The sequence below is a fragment of the Triticum dicoccoides genome, chromosome 1A (genome assembly GCF_002162155.2).
Source record: "Triticum dicoccoides isolate Atlit2015 ecotype Zavitan chromosome 1A, WEW_v2.0, whole genome shotgun sequence".
Classification (NCBI taxonomy): Eukaryota; Viridiplantae; Streptophyta; class Magnoliopsida; order Poales; family Poaceae; genus Triticum; species Triticum dicoccoides.
The window spans coordinates 404,824,509-404,843,631 of NC_041380.1; the positions used below are offsets into that span (position 1 = coordinate 404,824,509).

Below are 19,123 nucleotides of genomic sequence, written 5' to 3' on the forward strand. Positions count from 1 at the left end.
GTGTTACAAGGTGTGAAATTGAGTAAGGCTCAATGCCCGACCACTGCAGAAGATAGAGAGAAAATGAAAGATGTTCCCTATGCTTCAGCCATAGGCTCTATCATGTATGCAATGCTGTGTACCAGACCTGATGTGTGCCTTGCTATAAGTCTAGCAGGGAGGTACCAAAGTGATCCAGGAGTAGATCACTGGACAGCGGTCAAGAACATCCTGAAATACCTGAAAAGGACTAAGAATATGTTTCTCATATATGGAGGTGACAAAGAGCTCATCGTAAAAGGTTACGTTGATGCAAGCTTTGACACAGATCCGGACGATTCTAAATCGCAAACCGGATACGTGTTTACATTAAATGGTGGAGCTGTCAGTTGGTGCAGTTCTAAACAAAGCGTTGTAGCGGGGTCTACATGTGAAGCGGAGTACATAGCTGCTTCGGAAGCAGCAAATGAAGGAGTCTGGATGAAGGAGTTCATATCCGATCTAGGTGTCATACCTAGTGCATCGGGTCTAATGAAAATCTTTTGTGACAATACTGGTGCAATTGCCTTGGCAAAGGAATCCAGATTTCACAAGATAACCAAGCACATCAAGAGACGCCTCAATTCCATCCGGGATCTAGTCCAGGTGGGAGACATAGAGATTTGCAAGATACATACGAATCTGAATGTTGTAGACCCGTTGACTAAGCCTCTTCCACGAGCAAAACATGATCAGCACCAAGGCTCCATGGGTGTTAGAATCATTACTGTGTAATCTAGATTATTGACTCTAGTGCAAGTGGGAGACTGAAGGAAATATGCCCTAGAGGCAATAATAAAGTTATTATTTATTTCCTTATATCATGATAAATGTTTATTATTCATGCTAGAATTGTATTAACCGAAAACATATTACATGTGTGAATACATAGACAAACAGAGTGTCACTAGTATGCCTCTACTTGACTAGCTCGTTAATCAAAGATGGTTATGTTTCCTAACCATGAACAAAGAGTTGTTATTTGATTAACGGGATCACATCATTAGGTGAATGATCTGATTGACATGACTCATTCCATTAGCTTAGCACCCGATCGTTTAGTATGTTGCTATTGCTTTCTTCATGACTTATACATGTTCCTATGACTATGAGATTATGCAACTCCCGTTTGCCGTAGGAACACTTTGTGTGCTACCAAACGTCATAACGTAAATGGGTGATTATAAAGGTACTCTACAGGTGTCTCCAAAGGTACATGTTGGGTTGGCGTATTTCGAGATTAGGATTTGTCACTCCGATTATCGGAGAGGTATCTCTGGGCCCTCTCGGTAATACACATCACATAAGCCTTGCAAGCATTGCAACTAATGAGTTAGTTGTGAGATGATGTATTACGGAACGAGTAAAGAGACTTGCCGATAACGAGATTGAACTAGGTATGGGATACCGACGATCGAATCTCGGGCAAGTAACATACCGATGACAAAGGGAACAACGTATGTTGTTATGCGGTCTGACCGATAAAAGATCTTCGTAGAATATGTAGGAGCCAATATGAGCATCCAAGTTCCGCTATTGGTTATTGACCGGAGACGTGTCTCGGTCATGTCTACATTGTTCTCGAACCCGTAGGGTCCGCACGCTTAAGGTTTCGATGACAGTTATATTATGAGTTTATGAGTTTTGATGTACCGAAGTTAGTTCGGAGTCCCGGATGTGATCACGGACATAACGAGGAGTCTCGAAATGGTCGAGACATAAAGATTGATATATTGGACGGCTATATTCGGACACCGGAAGTGTTCCGGGGAAGTTTCGGATAAAACCGGAGCATCGGGGGGTTACCGGAACCCCCCGGGGGGTTAATGGGCCTCATGGGCCTAAAGTGGAGATGAGGAGGGGCTGCCAGGGCAGGCCGCGCACCCCCTCTCCCCCTAGTCCGAATTGGACAAGGAGGGAGGGGCGGCGCCCCCCCTTTTTCCTTCTCTCCTTCCCCCTCTCCTACTTGGACAAGGAAAGGGAGGGGAGTCCTACTCCCGGTAGGAGTAGGACTCCTCCTGCGCGCCTCCTACTAGGGCCGGCCGCACCCCACCCTTGGATCCTTTATATACGGAGGCAAGGGGCACCCCTAGACACACAAGTTGATCCACGTGATCATATTCTTAGCCGTGTGCTCTGCCCCCTTCCACCATAGTCCTCGATAATATTGTAGCAGTGCTTAGGCGAAGCCCTGCGACGGTAGTACATCAAGATCGTCACCACACCGTCGTGCTGACGGAACTCTTCCCCGACACTTTGCTCGATCGGAGTCCGGGGATCGTCATCGAGCTGAACGTGTGCTAGAACTCGGAGGTGCCGTAGTTTCGGTGCTTGATCGGTCGGGCCGTGGAGACGTACGACTACATCAACCAAGTTAACGCTTCCGTTGTCGATCTACAAGGGTACGTAGATCACACTCTCCCCCTCTCGTTGCTATGCATCACCATGATCTTGCGTGTGCGTAGGAATTTTTTTTTGAAATTACTACGAAACCCAACAGGGGAAACCCTAGATCGGTCGAATAGATGACAGCGACACTCTTGTGATGTATCCCTCTTGGGGGCGTCATTCTTGGAGGTATGCATAGGCTCGAGGGACCATTGGACGACATCTGCGGTGGAGCGGCGTTCCATGTGACGCATCGACGACGTGGAGTCTCAGCGGCGTGGCGTGGCAGGGCCTCGTCGACAGATGTGTGATGATGGACACGTGTAGGGAGGAGGTGTTTTTTGGAGCCGTGGTGGCGTCGACAGCAGGCCCGGTAAGGTCGATGCGTCAGTATCTGCTCTGAAGATGGATCGATGGAAGACGGCGGCGACGACCTGTGAGAGTACGTCGGACCGGTCTGTGCCCCAGACCTAGTGTGTGGCTTGGTTGGGGCCTCCGGCTTTAGATGTTAGGCTTAGGTGAGGGTCTGGGTATTCGGCTCACACTTTCTGCACCCCTTCATCAACGAATAGGAGTAGCGACAGATGTTGCCAAGATGGCGGCTTCAGACATATAGATGTATTACTTTGTAAGGTATTTATGAATAATTAATAAGTGGCTGCATGCATCTCCCAGATGCAGAGGGGGGGGGGGGTTCATCCTCCTTTAAAAAAAGTAAGGTAAGGGCCTGCATGTAGTGTTATCATGGACATACTTTTCCTTGGCACCTAGGGATCCCCTTTCAATGTTAGTTAATAAATAACAAGAACCATTTCTGTAGTGTGCTCGTCTTTCCTCATGTTTGCTCCGGAGGAAACTTTGGATCCCGGGTCTTTCGGATCAGGCGATGGTAACGCTCAACGTCACATTCGCCACATGGGGCTTCGTCTTTGAGCTTGCCTTGCTAGGGTGATCGGTGGCTCGAGGTGGTTTCGTTGGTGGTATGTGTGGGCGATGACAGAGGAGGGGGTGGTGTTCTGTCTTCGTGTTCTGGGCCTAGCCATGCCATGAAGTGGGACTGATTTTTCATCCGAAGATGGGTTGGCGAGGTTAATCCTACATCTGATCTCCCTCGTTCCAACCTCCCCTCTTTCGGGGTGTGGTTGGGTGGCAACCGGACGGCCAACGTCAAGGCACTTCACCTTGCTTGGTCAAATGAAGATGGAAGCCGACGTCCTAGTTCGTGCTGGCCACGCTGATGAGTTTGTGGTGGTGGTGCGGCCTGTTGGGGTCGACGGTGGTTTGAGCTCTTCTTTGACGGTGTTCTCATGCTCTTGCTCCCGTGCTTCTCGGTATGTCTCTGCTTGGCGATGTCAAGCGACTATGGCGGTGGCACACAGGTGCCGTGGCGTCGTCTCGGCCTCGCGTGACCTTTCGAATGTGCCCCGCGGCGCAGGTGGTGTCGCGGCATTGTGCAGTCTTGGATGCGTGGAGCCTTTCGATTTGCGTCCATGGTACAGTGTCATGGGCTTGTCTGCTTGGCAATGCCAACTTTGCCTGCGGTACACAGGCGCCGTGGCGTCATCTCGGCCTCGCGTGACCTTTCAAATGCACCCTCGACGCAGGTGGTGCCGTGGTGTTGTCTCAGATGTGTGAAGCCTCTGATTGTGTCGATGGTGGAGTGCCATGGCTTGGTCTTGGTTGGCCAATGCTGTTCGATCTCACTGGTGGTGATTTGTATTGTGTCGGGTGTGTCTTCCCTCTTTGTTTCTCCCCTGTTTGTATGTTGTGGTGTGTGTTATTTTTGCTTTATTTCTTCTCCTCCTGTGCCCCCCTGTAATTCTAGTTCACTTGAACCCATCCTGCAAAAGGGTGCGAAGCTGCAAATGAATATAATTCAGGTGGGGAAGTGACCATGCTCAATGATCAGTTGGAAGATAGTTAAAATGGCATAACAAGTGGAATGTATTTTCTCACCCAAAAAAAGAGATGTACATATCCATCTTGCATGGAAAGTCCTCCATTTTTTTAGAACGAAGACGCTAGGAAAGTCCTCCATTTTTTTCTTTTTCTTTTTCTGCTCTGAGAAAATTGCGTTCTGCCCGAGGCTTCCTTGGACTGTCACACAATCCCCTCCACTGTACGGCTTATCCCTGAAACTATGTATCAACCAGCGAAAATATGGTTATAAATTGGAAAACCTTTAGAAGCGATAATATGACATGTAGAAGGAAAATAAAAATGATGGGCTCAGTGATAATAAGACACATAAAGGAAGCACACATTAAATTAGCACAATAAATAAATGACAAACAGCCAGTCTGGTTGTCCAGCAAAGTACACCTTTCTAGTTCTAGCATAAGAAATGGAAAATAATAAGAATGCAAGGCACACATATTTATATCTAAACTTTACGATGAGCTTACTTGATAGAAGTTTGTACTGGTGGTTGAACTCCATCTCCAGTGTACTTGAGCATCGGCTGGTAAAAATGGGGCCATCATGACATGTTAGTTCAGGATTGGTTGGCATTGAAGTCACCTTTAAATCACTTAAAGAAAGCAACAATTTTAAAAGGCAGGCATGGCAATGGCATTTTTCAAACATAGTTTAACCCCTGCAGTTTAAACCTTTTCTGGTAACATATCACATTTTATAGAGGTGCAGAGAAAGAAGTGCTAAATGATCAACGTATCAGTCAGGTAGGAAATTTCAATTGAAACCACGCAAGACAACATGTATAAGGTGCTTTTGTGTGAACATCATATATAAAAGACATGATCCAACAGGATCTGTTGGCAGAATAGTACCTGAAAACTTTGGCAAGGAATATTGTTCCATGGATCACCTGAGACCTGTTGACCTTTAGAAGATACCTGGTAACCATGACCCTGGAGGAAACCAAAAGTTTAAAGCCATTTAACATAACAAATACAAAAAGGTGAAATTTCAACAATTGGATAGAGAAACTGCAACTATGAATATATGATATGAAGGAAAGCAACTCATATACTATCCACTAGATATACTCACTGATAAGCACCAATTGTTGCATATCAAATCATTCCACATTGTGCTAATACTAAAAAGATACTTGGCAATGTAAATATATACTCACAGTGATAAAGTACTCCCTCCATCCCAAAATAAGTTGAGGCACTTATTTTGAGACGGAGGGAGTAGTATATACATTACCACACCAGGAGTATATGAGATGTCTATAACAACAACTAGTAAGTACGTGTAATGTCAGATACAGCCGCTGAACATGCAGATTGAAGATATGAGCACTTAGGTACTACTCCCTCCGTCTCATATACTCCTGGTGTACTACTAGAACATGACAAAGTTTTAAGAGCTATTTCTTCTCAAAAGTTAGCATCGAGAATTACTGTATCAGCATTCCTGGGGTTAGAGGTTTTGTAAACAGCTTCAACATCATATGACATGCCTAAGCTGCAAAATCTATCAACTTCTGCACCCAGTATAATAAATAACAGTGTTCAGATAATTAGCGTCACAATAATGACTGACGGTAAAGGCGACGGCAGTTAACTGAAGCGCAATGAACAAGCTTCAGTTAACTGTTAAATTTGCCGACAGAGGAGCTGTGAGCGTCAACGTGAGCCGTTCGTTGATCAGGCGACTTCAATGGTAGCCATCCATTGAATCGTTTTCTTCGATCGACCGTCTCCTACCTGGACTGGAGTGGACTCTCCTTCACGTCGCATTGCCGGAGAAGACCCACTCCGCCGGGACGCCGGATTCCTCCTCCCTATCAACTCGGGCTATACAACTCCGACACCAACCCCCTACTCCAGGAACAGGGAGAAAGATGCTATAAAGGGTCAGCCGATCTCCTCAACTTCCTCCTCACATCGCACAGCGAGATCAAGGATCCAAGGATCGTTTACCCACTTTCCCAAGGAAAACAACTGAATCCAATCGAGACAAACACGCGTCCCATCCCATGGCGAGCCAGGGCGACGCGAGCGGGAAGAAAGACTACTCCACGGCGATCCTGGAGAGGAAGAAGTCGCCGAACCGGCTGGTGGTCGACGAGGCGACCAACGACGAGAACTCCACCGTCGCCCTGCACCCGGACACCATGGACAGCCTCGAGCTCTTCCACGGCGACATCGTCCTGCTCAAGGGCAAGAAGCGAAAGGACACGATCTGCATTCTACTCCCAGAAGACATGTGCGACAAGACCAAGGTCCGGATGAACAAGGTCGTCCGGAAGAACCTAAGGGTCCGGCTCGGCGACGTCGTCTCCGTCCATCAGTGCCTGGACGTCAAGTACGGGAAGCGCGTGCACGTACTCCCCGTTGACGACACCGTCGAGGGGATCGCCGGAAACCTGTTTCGACGCCTTCCTGAGACCCTACTTCCTCGAGGCCTATCGTCCCCTCAGGAAAGGAGACCTGTTCCTGGTGAGGGGCGGCATGACGAGCGTGGAGTTCAAGGTTGTGGAGACCGACCCTGCCGAGTACTGCATCGTCGCCTCTGACACGGAGATATTCTGTGACGGCGAGCCTGTCAAGCGGGAGGATGAGGAGAGTCTCGACGACGTCGGCTACGACGATGTCGGTGGAGTCAGGAAGCAGATGGCCCAGATCAGAGAGCTGGTTGAGCTCCCGCTGCGCCACCCCAGCTGTTCAAGTGCATCGGTGTGAAGCCTCCAAAGGGTATCTTGCTGTATGGGCCACCTGGGACCGGCAAGACCCTCATTGCCAGAGCTGTGGCTAATGAAACAGGGGCCTTCTTCTTCCTGATCAATGGCCCGGAGATCATGTCGAAGATGGCCGGAGAGAGTGAGAGCAACCTCAGGAAGGCGTTTGAAGAGGCCGAGAAGAATGCGCCGGCCATCATCTTCATCGACGAGATCAATTCCATAGCCCCAAAGAGAGACAAGACCAATGGAGAGGTCGAAAAGGCGTATTGTCTCGCAGCTGCTCACTCTCATGGATGGGCTCAAGTCCCGCTCACATGTTATTGTCATGGGTGCTACCAACCGCCCGAACAGCATCGACCCTGCTCTCAGAAGGTTTGGCAGGTTTGACCGGGAGATCGACATTGGAGTCCCCGATGAAGTTGGGCGGCTTGAGGTTCTCCGGATTCACACCAAAAACATGAAGCTGGCTGAAGATGTTGAGCTGGAGCATGTCTCGAGGGACACTCACGGGTATGTCGGCGCTGATCTCGCCGCCCTTTGCACCGAGGCTGCTCTCCAGTGCATTCGCGAGAAGATGGATGTTATCGACCTCGAGGATGACACCATTGATGCGGAGATACTGAATTCTATGGCTGTCACGAACGACCATTTCAAGATTGCATTAGGGACAAGCAACCCTTCCGCCCTTCATGAAACTGTCGTTGAAGTTCCAAATGTCTCTTGGGAAGATGTCGGTGGTCTTGAGGGTGTCAAAAGGGAGCTGCAGGAGACCGTCCAGTATCCGGTGGAGTACCCAGAGAAGTTTGAGAAGTTTGGCATGTCTCCCTCCAAAGGTGTTCTGTTCTACGGCCCTCCGGGCTGCGGCAAGACCTTGTTGGCCAAGGCGATTGCTAACGAGTGCCAGGCTAACTTCATCAGCATCAAAGGACCGGAGCTGCTTGCCATGTGGTTTGGTGAGAGCGAGGCCAATGTGCGTGAGATTTTCGACAAGGCAAGGCAGTCGGCACCATGTGTCCTCTTCTTCGATGAGCTCGACTCGATTGCCACCCAGAGAGGAAACAGTGTAGGCGATGCTGGAGGTGCCGCTGATAGGGTGCTGAATCAGCTTCTCACTGAGATGGACGGAATGAATGCCAAGAAAACCGTGTTCATCATCGGCGCCACCAACAGGCCAGACATCATAGACCCTGCCTTGCTGAGGCCGGGGCGCCTTGATCAGCTTATCTACATTCCTCTGCCCGACGTTGAATCCAGGCTCCAGATCTTCAGGGCCTGCCTCAGGAAGTCTCCTGTGGCCAAGGACGTCGACCTGAATGCGCTCGCCAAATACACACAAGGGTTCAGCGGCGCGGACATCACGGAAATCTGCCAGCGTGCGTGCAAATACGCCATCAGAGAGAACATTGAGAAGGACATGGAAAAGGAGAGGCGGCTGAAGGAAAACCCTGAAGCCATGGAGGAAGATGAGGTGAACGAGATCAAGGCTGCTCACTTCGAGGAGAGCATGAGGTATGCACGCCGGAGTGTGAGCGATGCTGATATTCGCAAATACCAGGCCTTTGCTCAGACGCTGCAGCAGTCCCGCGGTTTTGGCAGCGAGTTCCGGTTCCCTGACCAGCCGGCGGTGGGTGCTACAGCTGCGGCCAATCCTTTCGCGGCAGCTGCCACAGCAGCTGAAGAAGATGATCTCTACAGTTAAATTGTCTGTTGTGTCTTACACTTACTGTATTATATTAGGAGTATGCATCTATAAGACATAGGAAGATCATGTAATCATATTTTTAAGTGCAGTGTTGTGATGTATATAATGAAGATTGTACCCTCCAAATGAAAGGAAAAAAAACATTTGTCTCCCATTCCAGTCTGTGTGTCAAGGATATATCCATTGGCCTGTGGTACAATTCTCTTGTTCTCTACAGGCCGCATCAAGGGTATTAGCAATTTAGCATTATATGTGATGCTATTTTTTCTTCTTTTAAATGTACTAGTTCAGTTTTGTTTCGGCATCTTAATTAACCTTCTGTTATACTGCAGTTTTTCTTTCCTTTTTTTGCAAAAGATTATCTCTACTGAGAAATGCCAGAGCCTCTCCAGAATGTTGACAAATTAGTTTAGCTGAAAGGCTCTGCAATGCGCCAATACCAAATTTTGGATTCTCCAACAAAGTAACTGAAATGATCTGTTCATTAGTACCTGGTTTGGCATCTGTCCCCCTAGCTGTTCAGTATTGGCCCCTTTACCACATTCGCAATCAACAGCGCTCCACGAATTCTGAAGCGTGGGATGGCCATACTCTCAAGCTTAACTTTGGAAGAAATTTTAGCCCAGGACAAATCTTGAGCCTCCAGCATTAACCTGGTGAATCTCATGGTTGCCCTGAAAGATATACCAACAGCGGAGTTTACTCAACCAGCTCTGTACATTAATTACAGGGGAGTGACTCGAGCCTTTATTTCTCCCATATAGAAAATACAAGTCCCTTCAGAAGTTGAGGTTTTCCTCTGGCTAGTAAGTAATAGTATCTCATAACAAAATGATGACCATGGGCAATCTGAATTGTCTTTTGTTCAGAAACTGAACTGTGCATCCATCACCTGCTCTTTGATTGTGTAGTTGTTCTTCCGAAAAAAGGATTGTGTAGTTACTACTAACAATATCTTGGAAATTATCCTTTTCTGGCTTCTACACTGGCCATTGATTATGAACCTGTGGCTGAGTTTTGGGTTTCTGATGAAAAATGAAAAATTAGAAACGGCCTCGATTTAAAACATGTTGTTTGGATGGATATCAAACAGGTGTGGTGGCTTAAAGAAAACAGATGCTTCCTGTCTCCAGATCCATTTGAAACCCCTGCAAATTGGATGGGAGTGATGCCGTCAGGCTTTGGAGGGAGCTGGAGGCTCTAAACCTAGCCTCTCTCAACCAGCATAGGATTTCAGACCCGCCACCGACCCCATTTGCTCCTGGATCCCCTCAACAACTACCCCGCTGGAGTAGAAGTGAATCCCAAAGAGCTTCCACATTTTCTAAACATTAAACAAGGCTTTCTCCACAAGCTAAATAAGCACTGCTTGTGTAATAAGCAACCAGCTTACTGGTAATATCAAGAGACAATTCAAGTAAATATGATCACAAGTTCACAGCAGCTTCTCACACCAACCCGGTCGGTTTATTTCTTTGTTCCTTCCTTCAGGGTAAAATGGAATATGGTAATGGAGGGAATCGTTACCTTGTAATTGTATCCATGTTACACACCAGTCTCAACTACTCAACTGGCACCAAAAACAACTTTGGACATTCCTCGAGTCCTTGGCGACTACCATCACGCCCACATGCTTGAATGATAAATTTCAGGCTGGTGACTTCGTCGGGAACTTGGAGGTCTGACATATAGAAGGCTTCAACAGTTGCGACACCAAGAAAGCTTCTGGAAACCTTGGCATTTGAATCCCCAATCAACTTCTCCACATATATGTTATACTTCATGAATGATGCTTGATGGCTGGTATTCAACTTCCAGCTAATTTTCAGACTCAGAAGCTTAGATGTGTTGGAATTATTTGACCAAGAGATGTACTTGCCTTCAGTCACCCATGATTCTGCTGAAGGGAACTGTGTGTTTTCGTCCATGTTCCGGATGCTTATGTGGCCCAGTGATGCATGGTAAGGCCACAACCTATTTGCATCTTCCTCTGAGCTTTCATCTTCATCTGCTTCTGAATTGATTTTGCCACTAGTTTTCAGTGTGCAGACAATGTTGATTCCAATCAATGTGTAGCTGGCACTGGACTGGACAGTTGCTCGGTAGATGACCCAGTTTTGGTTATCTGGAGCATGTGGTTCTACCTTATCAGATTGAACATATGAGCTGTACGAGCGATGCTGTTTCTTTCTACTGAATATCGCTATGTCCTCTGCAATGAGAATTGAGGTATTCTCCTTGTTTCTGGATAAAAAGTCCAGGGACAATCCTAGGTCAGAGTTTGCTTCAGCGTTGACCTGAATCAATCACCAGGAAGGAACTCTTGTCATTTTGCTGAGAAGAAAAGAGCTTACTGAAAAAGCAGATCAGTAAGGTAAGGGTGTGCATGTAGTGTTAGCATGGACATACTTTTCCTTGGCACTTAGGGACCTCGTGTCAATGTTAGTAGGCAACATATCCTATGCATCCGTGGACTTTGTGTATCCATGTATCCGGGCCATCCTCAGCCCTCCGATCCAAATCGTACATGCAACATCAAAATCGTGAGTAATATGCACTTAGACGCCCGCCTAGGCAGCTCAGGTCATTTATCTTTGCAATAGACCCCCTCCGATCGTTGCGGCCCCTTCATCTAAAACAGATCGATTCGTATGGCAACTGCCAAACGTCATGGCCATACAACACGGCGGCGCCCCGGTGGGTGTTGGCCACCAGCCGACCACACAATTTAGCACCCCGCGACGGCGAGTCGGCGACCCCCGCAACTGCTCTAAAAGGAACCATGGCATACATTGAATTTCACGTGCTAGCTAATCAGTTCTGATACGTGTATTCATTACGATTGACATTCAGATCTATATGAATAGTCATTGGATTTGGTAAATGCACAACGACGTCCTGCTTCATTTCTCATGCCGCCGCAACAAGGTAGCGTCACTGCCGCACAACACAACGAGCGCCCGCCTCCCCGCATGCAATGTCAGAGCCACGCTAGCCACAACATGGTCAAAGCTTTATTGGAGCGTCGCCGCTGCGATTCGCCATGACAGTGCCCTCCTGGCAGCACTGTCATTGAGGTGCTGGCCACGACATGGTCGATACTTCAATGCAACATCGCCGCCTTGACTCGTCACGCCTACAGCAGAGCCCTCCTCACAGCACTGTCGGCGAAGCTTCGTCCACGACATGGTCGACGCTTCAATGCAGCAACGCCGCCTTGACTTGGGCGCCCTGCAGAAGCGCCCTTCTCGCAGCACTGCCGGCGAAGCGCCGGCCACGACATAGTCGACGCTTCAATGCAACGTCGCCGCCGCTTCGACTCGTCACGCCCTCGGAGCTGCGCGGCCGGCGCTTCAATGCAGCTTCGCCGCGTCCTCCGAGCAGCGCTGCCGGCGAAGTGTCGGCCTGCAGCGTCGTCGCCTTGACTGGTCGTGCCCTCGGAGCAGCCAAGAAGAAATCAGTTGGTTGATTTTATGCTTTTCCTCTAAGCATTGCCACACTTCCGTAGTCTATCTCATCTAGAAGCGATCATGTGTGTACCGGAAACCTATGTGAATTCCATTGTTTGTTCCCTCTTGTAAAGGGCTTTGAATAGGTGAGAGTCAATTCCTTGCCTGTCAGAGTCCTTATGGTGGAGTTATTGGTCACCGTTGCCATCGACGGCTGCCACGTTGTTTGCTCCACCGGTAGCCAGCGCCCGTCGGCGCTGTGTTGTGTGGTCGGCCGCCATGTTGTTTACTCCAATGGTAGCCGACGCCTGTGCCCGTCGATATGTTTAAGGAAATTGATTGATTGATCTATTCATCTATGTAGAGGCAGAATTGCTTGGAGGGGGGTTATTGCAAAGACACAACAACTTAGCTGCTGAGGCGGGCGTCTAAGTGCATATTAGTCACGGTTTTGATGTTTCATGTACGATTTGGATCGGAGGGCTGAGGATAGCCTGGATGCATGGATACACAAAGTCCACGGATGCATAGGATATGTTGCCATGTTAGTAATAAATAACAAGAAACATTTGTATAGTGTGATTGAAACATTTGTATAGTGTGATTGGGAATGAAGTGAAGGTTTCACAGAGCATGAGGTGCCTATGCTCAATGATCAGTTGGAAGATATTTTCTCACCGAATAAAAGAGATGTACATATCCATCTTCCATGGAAAGTCCTCCATTAAAAAGCTGCTCTGAGAAAATTGCATTCTGCCTGAGACTTCCTTGGACTGTCACACAATTCCCTCCACTGTACGGCTCATCCTTGAAACTATACATCAACCAGCAAAATATGGTCATAAATTAGAAAAGGCTGTAGAAGCAATAATATGACATGTATATAAGCCCAAGTTCAGTTAGCACAACAAAATAATGAACAGTCAGTCTGCTTGCCCAACAAAGTAGAGGGAGTACACCTTTCTAGCTCTAGCATAAGAAATGGAAAATAATAAGAATGCAAGGCACAAATATTTATATCTAAACTTAACGGTGATCTTACTTGATAGAAGTTCGTACTGGTGGTTGAACTTCATCTCCAGTGTACTTAAGCATAGGCTGGTAAAGAAGGGGCCATCATGACACGTTAGTTCAGGATGGGTTGACAAAGAAGTCACCTTTAAACCCCTTAAAGAAAGCAGCAATTTTTAGAGGTAGGCATGGCAATGGTGTTTTTCAAACATAGCTTCACCCCTGCAGTTTAAACCCTTTCTGGTAACACATCATATTTTATAGAGGCGCAGAGAAAGAAGTGCTAAATGATCAATGTATCAGTCAGGTAGGAAATTTCAATTCAAACCATGCAACACAGCATGTATAAGGTGCTTTTAAATTTAATCATTTTGTGTCAAGGTGTAAAGTGTGAACATATATGTAAAAGACATGATCCATCAGGATCTGTTGGCAGTATAGTACCTGAAAACTCTGGCAAGAAATATTGTTCCATGGATCACCTGAGACTTGTAGACCTTCAGAGGAGACCTGGTAACCATGACCCTGGAGGAAATCAAAAGTTTAAAGCCATTTAATATAAAAATATAAAAAGGAGAAATTTCGACAATTGGATAGAGAAACTGAAACTATGAATATATGATATGAAGGAAAAAGCATTAAGCAACTCATATACTATTCCACTAGTTAAACTCAGTATTAGGTATATATTGTTGCATATCAAATCATTGCACATTGTGCTAATATTGGCACTGTAAATATATACTAAGTGATAAAGTAGTATATATATTACCACACTGTAGTATATGAGACATGGCTATAACTACACCTGCTGAACAAGTAGATTGAAGATATGAGCACTTAGGAACTACCACTAGAACGTGGCAAGGCTTTAATAGCTATTCATTCTAAAAAGTCAGCATCAAGAATCACTGTATCATCATTCCTGGGGTTAGAGGTTTTGTAAACAGCTTCAACATCATATGACATGCCTAAGATGCAGATTCTATCATTAATTATATTCTGAGTATGGTTATGTACTGTCTTCTGCATCCAGTATAATTAATAACAATGTTCTGATAATTGGTGCTACAGTAATAATCACTGGAGATGTACCTGATCAAAATCTGAGTAGAAGGGTAATCGTTTCGGATAGCCCCGAAGAACATCCCATGATTTTTCAACGAGACCCCACCAGCTGCACTATTACTGGGTGAATACTTTCAAAAAGTATGTCAGAACTTGGGAGAGTGTTAGCAGTACGTTACCGATTTTGTGCACTCTGAAAGTCAGGTTGTTGCTTAGTTTCATATATCCATCCAGGAGCGAATATGGCAGTTGAGACATCATCTTTTTTGAGTAGATCAAGGGCAACATTTGTCTAGCAAAATGGACAGTTGACAGTTTAATAGAATGCATTTGCATTCGGGCAAAATAGTTAGAAAGGCTGATCTACTACATTACTGTAGTATTCAATCAATGTTGTATAGCCAGCATGTTTTACAACACTTGAGCATTGGAGTATGTATCTATTTAACACTTAATATGCAGGGCAATAGTTGAGTTACACTCAGAATACCTTACTAATTTAGTTGCCAGTTTCGAAACATAGTACAGACAGGAAAGAATGCAATACACTGCAGCAAGAATCGTGAGTTGAACCAAAAAGAGAGAAGATTTCACGTACCTTCCATTGCCCACCACCGAAAGTATTTCGGCCGAAAACATCAATACCCATGTACACATCATACTTCCGGTCACCAGCAGTTGCAGCTGAATCTCGTGGATATTTTTCCTACCAAAATCATCCCAATTTTTGCAGGTAATCATTAAGGGGATATTGCGGGGGACCAGAAAAGGAAAAGAGGGTTACCTTCCATGTATAATTGACAAATAAGCCATCACACAAATCAAAGAATGGCTTGTTATGCTCGTTGAGCTTATCTTGCCAGTCGAGATCGCCACCCACTGTAATTGCATCATACCTGTAGTAGCGCCAAGTCAAAGACGCCAAATAGTTCATAAAACAAGTTTCACAACTAAAACCAGTCATGCTTATTGCACAGTAGGAAATACCATATGACTAAAGATCCAGGAACAGCAGCATGCATTCTCTTGGTTAGATGATTGACAAACTCTTTCAGGTTATCGATGAACTGAATGTCGAGCTTAACCTCAATATTGATCTGAAAGATAATTCAGCATCAGCAACAGACATATCTCCAAGAACGGCAGCATAGACCAGATAAAATTCTTATGGCGAATAAATTACTCTGTAGTGGTCCAATTTAGTCACAAAACGAGAACATTTCACTCTCTCATGTATATCAAGTTTCTCAAATCCAATTTGCATGGGATCATATTGTGAAAAAATGCATCGTTTCTTTCACCAAGTACTGTATCGCTTCAGAAATCAGAACCCCAAATTAAAATATAGAGCATGTAAAGATTACCAGCCAGCCATCAAAGCCTAAGGCAGCAGCCAACTCTGCAAGCCTCTCGGCATACATCTGTGCTGAATCCTGTGTTGCAAACATCTCCCTGCAGATTTCTGCACCTTTATCCCACTCTGTGATGAACGTTCCCAAAACCTTGTCTCAAAAACCGGCAAAACAAAATTACACGACCACTTGAGCGAAGTCAAGAAGCAAGCAGGAGGAAGGCCGGTAATACCAGGCGTGGAGGCAAGAAAACGAACCTTGACGCCGTGGAGGTGGGCGGCGTTGGTCCAGCATGGCGGCGGGAGAGTGACGAGGTAGTGAGAGAAGTAGACGAAGACGTCGACGAGGTGCCAATGCCAGAGCGCGTAGGCATCGGGATTAGCGCCGCCCTGCGGCGCCGCGTCTTCGCGGTAGCCGCCCTGGAAGTCATGGCAGACGAGGAGGCGCCGCCGCGGCGGGAGCGGCGCCCCGGGGGAGGGGAGCGGCGTGGAGGCGCGGTTGAAGGGTAGGTGGAAGTTGGAGTCCTCGGAGAGGTAGGAGCGGGAGGCGAGCGCGGCGAGGTCGGTGATGGGGTAGGAGATGGGCGGCGCCGGCCTGGAAGCGTCGAACGGCGGCTCCCACTGACGCCGCTCTCCTTCGGAGACGGCGGCGTCGTCCGCGGCGGGAAGAGTCATGATGTCGCGGAGGAGACGGAGGAGGCGGCGCAGGGAGAAGGGCATGTGCTCCGCCGCCGTTGAACCGGCGGCGGACGGCGATGGTCTGCCCACCAAAAGTTATTGTCGGTCAATACGCAATTCAGCCCCTGGACTTGGCAACTATTAGTACGAATTTTATGGTGATTTTAGTCCAAAAATGAGCTCCTCCCCTCCTCCAATTTAAATCCTTCGATGAAATGAGATCAATTTCGTGTTACTGAGCACTTGCTAGTTGTTGCTACACACACACGCATCCCACGCGTGGAGGTGAAGACTGACGAAGGACTAAAATAGTCGATCATTTGGAGATTTGGGTGATGGGGGGCTGTTGTTTGTCTGAGAAGCAAAGACTGAGCCACTATCCCAATTTAATCACCCCATGTGATGATCTGTTAGTCACATGCATATGCACGCTATGCTGTCCAATCCTTGTCTATTAGGGCATGTACAATGGGGGCAGCACCATGCTGCTGCCCCAGTATCCACGTCGGAGTAAATATATGAAGCACCAGTTCCAATAACCAGCGTGGTCCATCTTGTACTCTCTCTTTATCATCATCTTCTTTCTTTAAACTAATGGTTGCGCATGTCCTGATGCTTTACTCCTTGCTTTTGCTTCTTCTCTCTCCCTTTCCTCTTCTTTTTGGCTGAAGCACCAGGCTCCTCTGCAAGAGACCGCTAGCCTCTGCAAGCAGCATTCTTTTTCTTTCTCTCTCGTCATGCATCCGACGTGGAACGGCGGGGCAACACTCCAGCGTGGAGCATTGGCCATGCCCTTAAGGATGACGCTAGGCGTTGGTCAACCCACGCGAGCAAGGGATCGGTCGCTTTGAGATCCAGCCGTTCGATTGGCCTTGCATGCAACATGTGGATCAGTGGGTGCTCGTTCCCCTCTCATTTTGCACGCGTCTATACTCTCCCGCATGCCTCGTTGTCGAAGATGTAAGGAGTCATAAGGCTTATGTGTTGCTCCATTGCGGCGGCTGGGGGCCGCAACATCGTCGGGGTCGCACCTAGCACTTCATGCTCCATTTGTAGCATTGCTATCGGCCACGCGTCGTTGGTCATAGCTCCGCTGGCCCGAGCATGCAACACCTACGTGTCGTCGATCATAACTCGCAGCATCATCGTCGGTGGTGGTAGCATCGCCGACTAATGGATGCAACACCGCGACACGGGTCATGACATCATTGGTTGGGGGTAGGCAACACCATGTGTCACCGATGGCAGCACTACCGTCATCGTTGGCTGCATCGTTGGCAGCACAACGCATTGCCTGTCACAACCCCGCAGTCGCCACTTGCAGTAGTGACGGTTGGCACACACCGCCTGCTCGCAAAGCCCTTGTTCGCCACTCACATCGCCTTGTCACTGCGCCCACCGCCCTGCTAGCTTGCTCGAAGTACCCCTGCTACACACTCGCATCGCCATGTCACCATGCTTGTAGCGCATGCTGGTAAGTTCGCAACACCCCCTCTGCCTTGTCGGTGATCTCGCAGAACCATGGCCGCCGCTTCCAGCACTGTCGTCCCCGGCTCTGCAGCAACGGTGCTAGATTTACTACGACCCCCCACCCAGCTCCGCGATAGCACCTTGCCCTCGTCTTCTTCACCCTCTTGAAAGTGCATTTCAATAGTACTCTACTTTTGATGATTAATGACAAAACCATCTGAGAGAACTAATCATTTTAGTGAGTTTATTTCAAGATTTTGGACTAATTTTCATATACTAGTCCATGGCTATAACCTAAAAGTATGACATGATTGGTGACCCTACAAACAACTTTTCTAGTTGTTGTCCTCATCAAGCTCATCATTTGAACTTCCTAGGTATTTTGGCGAATTCAAGATTCATATTGAGTATAGGACAACCGTACTACGAAGAGGGGTGCAAGAAAATACTTTGGGTTTGAATTCCAAGAACAGAGACTCAGCCAAAGCTATCCCAAAATCCACTCCCTAGACATCTTTGAATTAATTCTCTAAGCCTCAATACTTTTGAAGATTTTCTGCTAGTACTGTCGAGCCAGTTAGGGTTATTCATGCTTAGAGATCAAACCCATACAAAACTATTAGAACCACCATCTTGTTGTTTCAAAATTGTAGACCCCTATAATCCACTTTGACAAAAACCTCCTATTTTGGTTGGCACTTCCAAGTCGTCTTGATTTGCTTCCCTTTACTCATGGTATAAGTTTGATGCCTCCGCTTTTTTTTCATCCAAAACTTCCAAGCTATGGCTAGCACTTTTCTGTAGATTTATCAAATCTCGCAGTGACTTTGTTTTGTATGGTACTACTGACCAATCTATTTTACTAGTACTTCCGAGCCATTCTATCATAGTAGGAAGGTGCTTCCTTTTTGTGTTTATAACCACTTTTTCTCATTCACCATCGATACCTCCTAGTGATGTATTTCTTCTAGTTTCTGTACACTACCTTGGCGGCTCAAATTTATTTGAACTGGTTTGGTAGTTCCAATAGGTTTCTATTGGTGCGTTCGATCCTATGCTACTTTTTTGTGTGACAACTAGGTTTTGGATCTCCTTTATATATTCTCTACCATACCCTTTGTGGATCAAAGCATCCATCCCATACCTTCACAACTCATTCCACTCATTGCAACCACTCCACTCCAACGCATCCCACTCCACTCCACTCAACCCATCAACCACATACAGGAAGATAGATCCAAGGCAGGAGAAAAATAAAGAAGTGTTGAGTGATTCCTTGGTTTACTTCTTGTTTTTTGACAAAAAAGAAGCCTCCCTTTCTTGAATCCCTACTC

The 19,123-nt window shown here is 47.0% G+C and overlaps 2 protein-coding genes and 1 pseudogene across 3 annotated transcripts; 1 reads left to right on the plus strand and 2 right to left on the minus strand.

Moving 5' to 3' along the window:
• Positions 1–2,440: 2,440 nt before the first annotated feature.
• LOC119276061 (cytosolic endo-beta-N-acetylglucosaminidase 1-like) lies at positions 2,441–10,050 on the minus strand. 2 transcript variants are annotated; one of them, XM_037557034.1, is made up of 5 exons: positions 9,254–10,050; positions 5,196–5,276; positions 4,812–4,867; positions 4,363–4,544; positions 2,441–4,247 (listed from the first exon to the last, which is right to left on the minus strand). In XM_037557034.1, exons 1-5 carry the CDS (start codon positions 9,263–9,265, stop codon positions 4,228–4,230), a joined length of 351 nt encoding a protein of 116 aa, XP_037412931.1. In that variant the 5' UTR covers positions 9,266–10,050; the 3' UTR covers positions 2,441–4,227. The 2 variants fall into 2 exon arrangements, with proteins under 2 accessions (XP_037412931.1, XP_037412927.1); XM_037557030.1 differs by having other exon boundaries at positions 2,441–4,265.
• On the plus strand, positions 6,356–8,759 carry LOC119276048 (annotated as a pseudogene).
• Positions 10,051–10,186: 136 nt separating the features above from the next.
• Positions 10,187–16,507, minus strand: LOC119276053 (cytosolic endo-beta-N-acetylglucosaminidase 1-like). Its single transcript, XM_037557023.1, has 11 exons — positions 15,900–16,507; positions 15,655–15,792; positions 15,278–15,387; positions 15,075–15,186; positions 14,889–14,996; positions 14,470–14,582; positions 14,318–14,399; positions 13,667–13,747; positions 13,254–13,309; positions 12,890–13,025; positions 10,187–11,059 (listed from the first exon to the last, which is right to left on the minus strand). The coding sequence occupies exons 1-11, from the start codon at positions 16,359–16,361 to the stop codon at positions 10,325–10,327; spliced, it is 2,133 nt and encodes a 710-aa protein (XP_037412920.1). The 5' UTR covers positions 16,362–16,507; the 3' UTR covers positions 10,187–10,324.
• Positions 16,508–19,123: the final 2,616 nt, after the last annotated feature.

Excerpts from the sequence above, each read along its gene's own strand:
- LOC119276053 (XM_037557023.1), bottom strand. The coding sequence starts at position 16,361 with ATGCCCTTCTCCCTGCGCCGCCTCCTCCGTCTCCTCCGCGACATCATG. Across the intron at positions 15,187-15,277 it reads CCTGGATCTTTAGTCATATG|GTATGATGCAATTACAGTGG; the intron begins GTATTTCCTACT and ends GCGCTACTACAG. Across the intron at positions 11,060-12,889 it reads ATGTACATCTCTTTTATTCG|GTCAACGCTGAAGCAAACTC; the intron begins GTGAGAAAATAT and ends TGATTGATTCAG.
- LOC119276061 (XM_037557030.1), bottom strand. Across the intron at positions 4,868-5,195 it reads TTCCTTGCCAAAGTTTTCAG|CCGATGCTCAAGTACACTGG; the intron begins GTACTATTCTGC and ends CATTTTTACCAG. Across the intron at positions 4,545-4,811 it reads CCAGTACAAACTTCTATCAA|TTTCAGGGATAAGCCGTACA; the intron begins GTAAGCTCATCG and ends GTTGATACATAG.